This window comes from Physeter macrocephalus, chromosome 12 (genome assembly GCF_002837175.3).
Source record: "Physeter macrocephalus isolate SW-GA chromosome 12, ASM283717v5, whole genome shotgun sequence".
Classification (NCBI taxonomy): Eukaryota; Metazoa; Chordata; class Mammalia; order Artiodactyla; family Physeteridae; genus Physeter; species Physeter macrocephalus.
Genome location: NC_041225.1, coordinates 66,913,661 through 66,924,692, shown reverse-complemented (window position 1 = coordinate 66,924,692; position 11,032 = coordinate 66,913,661). Strand labels below are relative to the sequence as shown.

The 11,032-nt window shown below is 38.8% G+C and overlaps 1 protein-coding gene across 18 annotated transcripts in view; it reads left to right on the top strand.

Moving 5' to 3' along the window:
• The first annotated feature begins 523 nt into the window (after window positions 1-523).
• Window positions 524-11,032, top strand: part of NRXN1 (neurexin 1) — a 1,147,673-nt gene continuing 1,137,164 nt past the window's right edge. For all 18 annotated transcript variants that reach the window (XM_024118772.1, XM_024118771.1, XM_024118769.1 and 15 more), the window contains exon 1: window positions 524-1,295. In XM_024118772.1, the coding sequence (XP_023974540.1) occupies window positions 524-1,295 (772 nt within the window). The remainder of the gene's footprint in view (window positions 1,296-11,032) is intronic.

Below are 11,032 nucleotides of genomic sequence, written 5' to 3'. Positions count from 1 at the left end.
TTGGGACACTACATCTGGAGGAGAAACACTTGAGGCATTACCAAGCATTCAAGGACCCTGGTTCATTGCTGGCTTCTTGTAATTGCCTGGAGAGTGTGACTCGAATTGCTTCCCTTTTGCCTGGTACCACTGATGGTACCTGGCAGATGATGGTATTTGAAGAGTGAAGCATCTGTTGACACCACCGATAAATGGATGCGTGATTTCCCTTGACTTCCTGTTGACACCTTTTCCAGAGCGTTGCTTCCAAAGTGTATCCTCCCTTTGGTCTGGAAGTTCTGTGGCTGCCCTGTACTACTGGGGTCTACGTTTTCCAGTTGGGAGGGGGCTATAGGGAGAGAGGGAGGGGTTGCTGGAAGAAGAAGAAGAAAAAAAGAGCTAGATAAAGGAGGGTGCATCCCTCCCACTCCTGCCTATCCCCTTACCCGACTTATTTCCGGATCCCTATTTCTGCATCACGGTGTCCAGGACCATTTTGACCCTGTCGGCCCCGGCACCCCCCCGCCGCACCCCAGCTCCGAGCATGGGGACGGCGCTTCTCCAGCGCGGGGGCTGCTTTCTCGTGTGCCTCTCGCTGCTGCTCCTGGGCTGCTGGGCAGAGCTGGGCAGCGGGCTGGAGTTCCCGGGCGCTGAGGGCCAGTGGACGCGCTTCCCCAAGTGGAACGCCTGCTGCGAGAGCGAGATGAGCTTCCAGCTCAAGACGCGCAGCGCCCGGGGCCTAGTGCTCTATTTCGACGATGAGGGTTTCTGCGACTTCCTGGAGCTCATCCTGACGCGCGGCGGCCGCCTGCAGCTCAGCTTCTCCATCTTCTGCGCCGAGCCCGCCACGCTCCTGGCCGACACCCCGGTCAACGACGGCGCGTGGCACAGCGTGCGTATCCGACGTCAGTTCCGCAACACCACGCTCTTCATCGACCAGGTCGAGGCCAAGTGGGTGGAGGTCAAGTCCAAGCGCCGGGACATGACGGTGTTCAGCGGCCTCTTCGTCGGGGGGCTGCCCCCGGAACTGCGCGCCGCGGCGCTCAAGCTCACGCTGGCCTCCGTGCGGGAGCGAGAGCCCTTCAAAGGGTGGATTCGCGACGTGCGGGTCAACTCCTCTCAGGCCCTGCCGGTGGACAGCGGCGAGGTGAAGCTGGACGACGAGCCGCCCAACAGCGGCGGCGGGAGCCCGTGCGAGGCCGGCGAGGAGGGCGAGGGCGGGGTGTGCCTCAACGGAGGCGTGTGCTCCGTAGTGGACGACCAGGCGGTGTGCGACTGCTCGCGAACCGGCTTCCGCGGCAAGGACTGCAGCCAAGGTAAGGCCCGACGACGTCTGAGCCCCGGGGGCCTCGGCCTGGGCAGGGCGCGGGGAGGCAGGGCGAGGCAGGCCCGGGCCGGTGCATGGGGGCTTCCTTCTCTGGAGAGTGTTTCAGATAGGGTCCCGGTGAAGACCTGTTTCGGGTGTTTCTGCCTTATCACCTCTCACAGCTCCTCCCTTGGTATCCTCGTCATGGTTGAGCAGCCCCCATTTCCAGGTTCAGTTCCTCCCGGGAGCCCGTTCTACCAACCCTACTAACTTCCAAGTGACAGGGAGAATGACCTCTCCTCTTCATTCCTCTGGTTCTTTGCCCAGCCGCTCCCTATCTTCATCGGGCTGGGGCGCACGTGAATGTACGCTGTGCTTTTCCTCTACCACCACTAAGTCTGTAATAACACCTATTTTCCCCGTATGATGCCGATAAGCATCTAGAAGATTGGGCACACGTTTGGTGAAAAATGAAGTCAGGAGAGATTCACCATGGTTGAACATCCCCACGTAGTTACTCCTTGGTAAAGGACAAGGGAGACAGGATTCATAAGCATAGCTGTGCTTTTTTACAGGAAAAGTGATAAGACCTGATCCTGGCTGTGGGAAAAGGTGGTGGGGCAGGGGAGGGCTTGTGAGGATTTCCTTGATTAGAAGGAAGAGGGTTCTTGGAATTAATGTTAGTTTCTTTGGTTATGTCCAAGTCCAACATTTGCCTGTTTAATAAAATTATATTATTTCTGTGGTTTCTTGAAATGGGAGAGAGGTCAGCTCATGTTTAGAAATGTTAGAGATTAAATAGCATATTTCGCAATTAGCAGATGACTTGGGAGGATAAATAGTACAGAAATTTAGATGTTGCTGGACTGGGAAGCTTCTTCAGACTAATAAACAGGGGATGCAGATGAAGGATTGCAAGAGATTTTCCAAGGATATTCAGCTAATGATATTTACCTGAGTAGTGGAGGCCAAGCTGTAATTCCTGTTGTTCTTAGGGATTGAAACAGTGTGGAATTTAAAAACCTCATATCTTTAAGTTTTATTTTCTCCCCTTTGTACATAAAATTCAGTCGTTACTGTGTTTCTCCAATGTTGCTACACGACAGTGACCAAGGAGAAATATTGTTGTATAAACACAGGAAAGCCTATGAACAAAAACCAAGTGCTATGAAAAAGAAGAAATATGGATGTATCTGTGGCTGAGATGTCAAGGTTTAAAGTAGATAGCTTATGGGTCAAATCAAGGCAATCAACACACGGATAAATGGCATTTATGGCTGATTTTTTTAAAAGGTGAATTGTTAAATCTGATTTTGAAAGCTGTAGTGACAAAAGCTCTGTGTATGGCTTTATTTTATTGTGTAATGTCTTCTGTTGTTTTTTTTTTTTTTTTTTTTTTTTGCTGACACTGCTAAGGGGAGCTAGCCCTTGTAAATCTTATTGGACTTGGCAGTCCTCTCTCACCTAACTTTAAGAGAAATGAAGACTTGATAAAATTTGTAATTGTTTAAACAGCAAAGGGAGTTAGGAAGAAAAAAAAATCTGGTCATTAGGAGAGTTCTGTAGCCTTCATGGGCTAATGGAAAAAAAGTAAAACATTATTTCATTGCTTTCTGCCTTCACGAAGGTTTTGGTTTTCATGTATCTTGTCTTAAGTAATTATAGAAGACTGTGTATTCCATGGCCTATACTGCACTTCAGCTTGATCAGTAAATTTCCATGGATTTAGCATCAGGCTTTATAGTTACGTTTTCCAAAAATAAAACAGTACATGCTTTTTCTCTACCAAATCTAACTTAATTGTAAACTATGAATAAGCTATATTTGATGGTTTTCTATAGTATAATTTGAAGTTGCATACCTCTGCACTGATAAATAGAAATGAATTAAAAATGGACATTATTTTATGGGACAAGTTGCTCTAAGTATCCCAGTGCCACTTTAAAATACAGAGCCGGCAATTTAACGAAGAACACATGAGATATAACTTCCTTCCTTAAATTAGGAAACAAATATGACACAATGACAGCTTGTTCTGTGTGGGAGGGTGTTTTAAATGAAAATTTTTATTTTTCTGTGCATTTTTAACGTAGGAATCCAGGGATGTGCATAATCAGGAACAGTTAAGAGTGGAGAAAGCATGGCAGAAGTAATATTTTGAAGAGAAGCAGAATTAGATAGCTCTGAAATGCATTTTGCAAGTGGATAGCTCTTTCCATGAGATGAAGAATTTGGAATTAGATATATAATTGAACAGTATACTACCTGATGCATAAGGTAATTCAACCCAGAAAAGAAAATCCATCAGGATAGTTCTGGAGCATTGATTCATTTTGAAAATTTGAAATGAAAACGGAGTGCAAAGATCACCACTAGTCATGAAAGGAAAACAAAAGGCTGGGTTCCTTTGATGATCACAGAAATGGGAGATGGAGTGATAAAGGCAGAGTTGGTCTCCCCAGAAGGATTGGCTCCATTTTGCTTATTTTCCCTGTTTCATGTGTGTCAAGTGACTATTAAATAATTAATTGAGAATGGATGCCTCTCCCAACACCAATCATGTATTGATTGATGGCTAGGGATAGATGATTTCTATTCAGATGAAGTATAAACAAAGCCCTGCCTGTAGCCAGTATTTGCACTGATTGCCACATTAAAGAAATAATAATAATTTAAAAACAAATAAATCCATAATCATTAGAGAAAATTTGGAAAAAAATTAACAGCAAACATTAAACAATATTCAAATTATATCTGGTCCCAACTACAATTTCTTTTTTTTAACTTAATGAAAAAGTCTAATATTATTTTAGTTGCCTTTGTATTCAAAATACAGTAAGAATTATTAAAAATAAAATAAGAATATTCTTTTTTTCTAGAATGTCTTTAAACAACTTATACTTCTATGGATTTCTAGAATATTTGCATTTAATGAGCTCATGTTCATCCTTGCTCTATTTGTTCAGGCAGGCCTAGCAAGTTTTATTTATTTATTTATGTGGTGATGTAAAGAGAACACAAGGACAGTTATGTGTCATGATCAGGTTAGTGACAGAGCCTGGGTGAGAGCGCCAACACCCTTATCCTCAAGCCCTGTATTTATCATGTCCGCTGGATAAGATTTCCAGTTTATTAGGTTTGATATTTTTTCAGATTCAGGGATTATTGAAAAGAAAAAATATATATATATATGGCTGATGGAACAGAACTAACTTATGTGTTTTGTCCCTGAGAGTCAGCCTCAGACATCACTATACAAGAATGTCATCGTTCCCGAATGATGGATGCTTATAGGGTACATAGCTTTTTCAGTGAATCATACCCATCTAAGTGCCCTGGGACCATTATTATTTAATAAGTTTCTACTTAAGGAGACTAATAATTTCTTAGCAGCTTAAAAGAATTAGTGAATTCTATGGCTACCCAGTTAAAAATGAGAATAAAATGCTGACCAATGAGAATTTAAGTTATATGTTTTACGATTTCCAGGTCCAGGTTTTATGCATTTTAGGGTCCCTTATATGAAAATGTCATACTAGACTCTGAGTATCAATTTTATTCCTCTGTTTAAATAGCCAGAAACACATATGGCTTATGATGGCTGATTGCTTAATATCACTAAACATGACAGTGTGATAGATATCATTTAATAAAGCCTCTGCTCTCTATGACTTTACTAATGTGGCCAGACGGACAACCATATTCACTCACTCATTTATTCATTCAATCCTTTCTTTGTTCAACAAATATTGACTAAGTGCTTTGTATGTGCCTGAATCATAGGCCCAGGCAATACAATTGTGAGTAAACTCTCAGAAATAGTTCCTACCTTAATAAGAAGGTAGAAACCTCACATTTCTTTGCGGAGGCACGGTAATTAAAAAATAAATAAATGAAAACTTTAAATGATGGTATGTATTTTGAAGGACAGGTACATGGTACTTTGAAAACTTCAAAATAGTGTGAACAGACCTAATCAAACAAAATTTTTCCTTAGGGGTGATACTTAAACTAAAATCTGAGAGATGAGAAGGAATTAGCCAGGTAAAGGCAGAGGAGAAATATTAGGTCAGAAGCCTGGTGTAGGAGATGGCATGGCACATTCAAACAACTGAGGGAAGGCCCTTGAGTATGGAACTCTTAGAGACAGGAGTAGGGCCAGGTCATGTAGGGCCTTCTACCCCATGTCAAGGATTTTAATCTTTATTGTAAAAATGATGAAAAAGCAGTGGAGGGAGTTTAGTGTGGAGGGTAAGGAGGAGGGTATCATTAGCAAATTTACAATTCAAAAATGTCACTGACTACAGTGTAGAGACCAGATTGATAGGGGCCTAGAGAAAAAGAGAAAGCATTATTTTTCTGTCAGTCAACAACATTTGTTAAGCACACACTGTAAACTGTAGATTGAACCAGGGGACATAGAGGAAAAGATTCTTTCTCTAAGGAAGTTAGAATCTTTGTGAGTTTGGTTATGTATAGAACTCTAAGGACACTTGTTTGGAACACTGTGGTTCTACTTGTAAAATGCATTATCTGAACCCTTTATGTGGATTATCATGTGGTTTCTCTCAGATATACCCGTCGAATCCGTAGGCTCCTGGAGCGCATTGGCAGTGCCATACTTTATTATACCCCCAGGTACCTCGCTCAACATGCCTTCCTTCTGACAGTATATACTGATTGATTGAGTCTAGGCTTTCAATATTTTAACTGCTACAATAAAGGGAAATACTACATAGATACTTATAATTTTCGTAAGGTTAAAAAATTGTAAGTAGTTAACATATAGGTAGGTACTAGACAAAAATGATTCAGAGATTTTGCCAGTTTTGTTTGAAGCCTACCATCTGAGGAAAAGGTGGATCACCTGTGCTGAGAAAGCTTTGAGTGGAATGGATAAATTCTTAATTTTGATTTAGATAAAATGTTCTGGGAAGCTCTTAAAGCATAACAATGATCTATCAGAATAAGCTTATCTTGATTATAAACTAATAATCAAAACTGAGTTACCATTCTAAAATGCCACAGATGAGGTTGAATGTGTTATTTTAACTATTCTGAGATGCATTTGAATTATGCAGACTGTGGGACCATGCTGCCTGGTTTAAGTGGGCACACTCAAATTTTATTCCTCAATATTGTCATCTTTGAAAATGGTATAATAATAGTACTTACTTCATAAGGCTCTTATCAAAATTAAGCAGGTGACTTCATGTAAAGCTCTTAGAATAGTGTATGGCACATAGTAAATATTCTGAAATATCCACTTGCTATTTTTGTTACTATTACCATCACTACCACCAGCACCACTACTTCTACTGATACTGTTTTCTTTAGGGCTACTGTCAAGCAAAATTCAAATATGGAACATTTTCTTTTTCATTTAAAAGGAATTCTAATGTAATAATGATCCTTGCTTGATTAGCCCAAAAGTTTCAGCTTATAAAGAAAAGCAAAGAGTAAACACATTGAGCCTCTATTTCTGTTTTACACAGCTGTGCTCTAATGTTAACCATGTCTGGTTGTGATTCAAAATATTTAAAACATCATATTCTACTTGAGAATTTTTATTATGATTAAGTGAGCCTTTAACACAAAGGCATTTGTAAAAACTGTCACTTTCCATATAAACTAATACCTTTATCCACCCCAGTCCTATACTTAGTGATTTTTACTATATTTATCCTAATGTATAGGTATAGATATCTAATGGATCTATCCTATTTATATTTTGTCTTTGAGGCTTTTTGATAAGTTAAAGTTATTTACATGTATGTTGCAGAGAAGATAGGATACTTGAGCTTTAAAAAGCTCAAGAAAGATTTCTTATAAACAGATTATATTTTTAGTGTAAAATCATATATGCTAGTAACATCATGTTCCAGTTTTGGATAGCATTAAATGAAATGTGATAATTAAATGATTATTTAAGGCATCCCTGATTGACTGCAAAAAGGACAGTTTCTATATAATATTTCGGTTATTCTTAGCTGCATTCTCAGTATTAGGACCCTTAGCCACACTGGTTTCTGAAAAGAGGAACCACATTCCATATCCCTTTCTCAGTGAGCAGTTGGTGGCTACACTGTTCGTAGGGTTAACTCCTATAAATATACACTGAAAATTAGGCCTTATTAAGATATTCAGGTTTTGTTTTATTATGGAGATAATAAACCTATTATTAGAAGTTGTTACACAAACTGTACTTTCAAAAAATTGCACAAGTATATTTGACATAATTCAGAATAAATCATTTTTGCATTCCAAAAGATTTTAGTTCATTATGCATCACAGTATTATGCAAAACCCTTGTACTTTTTCCTTGTGTACTTCTCTATAATTTTATGGCTCAGTCCCTTTCTATTACTTGGAGGTGCAGGAATAGGTTAAGTGTGTGTGGTCCTTGCTGAGCAGTAAGTCTTAAAATGTCTGAATTAAGTTTTGGGAAAAAAAAAGGTTTTTTTGTTAGTTGCTTTAGAGCTCTTCAGAAATTGCACGGCTTTTTGGTTTTCTCTCTTAAGCATGGAGTCCATGTATTTCTACTTGAATATGAGAATGGATACAATGCTCTCTCAGATTCTTTTCGTACAATGTTATTGTTTCCACGATGTGTGTAAACAGAATGTGGCATGGGGTCTGAAGAACTAAATTCCAAGTGTGGCATTGCCTCTAAGTTGCTGTTAAAAGTAGAGTAAGGCTGCTAATGTCCTAATTTCAATTTCCAAGATTGCAAATTGAGAAACACCTAATCAGACTACTCCTGATTGTGAACCCCTGCTAACCTACCTCAAAGAGTGTTTGTGAGTAGCTGATAACATGTAAACTCTCGGAAAAACTTGAAAATTTAGAAGAAATATCTAACGGCAGCGGCATAGTGGCTCTAGGATTTGTGAATGTTAATAGTGAAAATGTTAAACTTGCTTCTGTAAATCTACTTTGAGGTCATTTTAGATGAATTTTAGATCATTTACACTCAATAGTGGGTGTAAGATTTAGTGGAGTTCTCTTAGTACCTATTGACACATTATATAGACAAGCTGAATAAAGAGGGCAGTGGTCCCCTTGTTACTCCTGTGTAAAATCTAAACAAATGAAATTAGTAATTTAAGGTAGCAACTGTATGAATACTTATTGCATGATTCTATTTATGTGAGGTTCAAAACAGACACAGCTAATCTATGGTGATAGAGGTCAGAATAGAAGTTACCTTTTAGTAGTGTTGATTAGAAGAGGACACAGTGGAGCCTTTGGCATGATCTGGGTGTGGTTACATGGGCATATATATTTGTAAAGATGCATGTATTATACACTTAAGATTTATGTACTTTACTGTATATAAGCTCTGCCTGAAAAAAAAAATCCTTCAGATTGTGAAAGGAATGTTGCTCAATGAATACTAATGCACTGAATATGTATAAAAGATTACTTACAAAGGGGTCCTTAATGTAAATCCATATTTACAAATCTTAGCAAAAGAGTCAAATATTTGTAACATAAATCCAATGACCATTCCAGGGAGCAAGTGTATTTATATATGAATACATCTAAGAGAAAGGAGAGAGAGTATTGTTTTAAATACCTACAACCTTTGAACTTGTTTCCAATTTCTTGTGCTTTTATAATGAAGACAAAACATAGGTTCTTATTTTACATTTGCATCTGTTGAGTGAAAGTCTTACCAATACATTCAAGCAATGTATGTTTTCTAATTAGAATAACAACTGCTGGTATTTTAGGTAATTAGTAATCAGTAAGTTGTAAAAGCTCAAATATTTGAATGAGTGATTGGATATTGGAAAAAAAATCACTAGCCCAACTATACTGTCTAAATCTACAAATATACATGATTTCTCCCCCAAAATATTAGGCATCAAATTGTTTCAAAAGATGCACTAGGCACCCCTACTTTAATGGTGCCATAAGCACTTCTTGAATGTGAATACAATTTAACACCATTCTGTTTAGAATCACATTTATTATACTTACTATTTAGTGTTTACTGACTGAAAGGCATTGTATACAGAGTATACAAAGTATACTTTATCTGTTTTACCTCATTTATTCCTGTAACATCGTACTTGATAGGTTTTATAAAATTCCCATTTTACAAATGTTAAAAATATGTATATATTAGAAAAGCTGACTTGCCAAAAGTTCCATAGCTCAATGGCGGAGATGAAATTTGAGCCCAGGTGTGTCTGTTGCCCCAGCAGGCAACTCTGTCCATTATATGACAAAACCTGTGTGTTTTAACAGACAGGTAATGGCTGCTGAAAATGTATTCACTAGTTGTTAACTTGGTGCTAATTTGAATGGCCGATTTATAATAAAGCCTTCAGAATTGAGGATTGTGGCAGACCCTTACATTTAGTGCCATTTCCTAATGTCATGATAGTAAAGAAATGGATTAGCTTGTCAGGATTCATCACACTTTGTTTCTATAATGCTTGCTTATTTGCTTCTTTTGTTGGCCTTCTATTCATACTATGCTTAATAGGTTGATTCTACTCTAACGTAACCAGAAGTAAAGCCCCAGTATACTGCATCTAAAGAATATTACAACTAATTCTTGATCTTTTGAATGAAAATATTTAGTTTTCAAAAAACAAGCAACACAATTTTCATCTATTTCAGATTCTAGGAGATAAAATTATTGAAAATGTCAAAGTCCATGGTGATTCAGCACAAATGTAAAGACCTAGGCCGGTTCCCTAAGTAGGCCCTTCATGAGCGTTGCTGGGTCAGAACATGGTTCTGCTGAAGATATAGATGATGGTACACTGGGCACTTAATTGAAATTACATAATGAGAAAATAGTGTCTCTTTTTGCACAAGTGAGTTTGGCTTCCCAACACATTGCCTAAAATTGAACTTGGGAGTAGTTCTTAGAGTTAGAAAGATATATTCTGTATGCTATTTCTGGTATATATGAGAAACTATTATTGGAAAGAAGTGGGAGGAAAGTAAGACTGACCTGGTAAGATGAAGTGCTGATCTGGACTCTTGTCTAGTTACTTGTGCTCAAAACTATCTGGACTGTAATTAGAAATACATTGATGCCACGTTATGGGAACAAATGCTACTTCAAATAGCATTTTCTCAGGTTGGTTCCCAGGAGGGATCTGGTGGTCTAAAAGTTACAAGAGGTGCTGCGAAAAGGAACAGTTGCCTCACTAGCATCTTAACATCAGGAGGGGCTTTCTATGTTTAATTATAGACATAATGAATTCTGTGTGGATGGCAATCCATAACGGAAGCAGCACTGATCACAGCTTAGGAGTTACTGTGGTTTGTGACCTAACAATACCTGGCCTTGTATGTGGAACCAGCTAAGCTTAGGTGTTATTCAGACATTGCTGGATTCAGCAGAATGAACTGCCCAAGTCCAGCAGAGGCAAGGAAATTAAAGACTCAGGTTTTTCTTCTAAGTAATGATGTCTCTCTATAATTAAGCATGCCTGGAGTCTCCTTAGGGAAGTAGCTGGCATGGCAGCATATAACTGTAGCTGCCGTATGGAAGATACTACCTTCCAGTTTAAGCTCTTTGTCTTGAGTGCAAAATTGATTTTTTTCTGCAAATAATGTAGTTATTTATTTAAAATTACTATATGTGATGTTTAAGGTACTAAATGTTTAATTTATCCAGTTGAAAACATTGTAAAAATAGGAAGTTATATATTGCATTTCATGACCCAAATGCACAATTACATGTGCAGGAGGATACATTTATGAACCCCTATTTTAAAA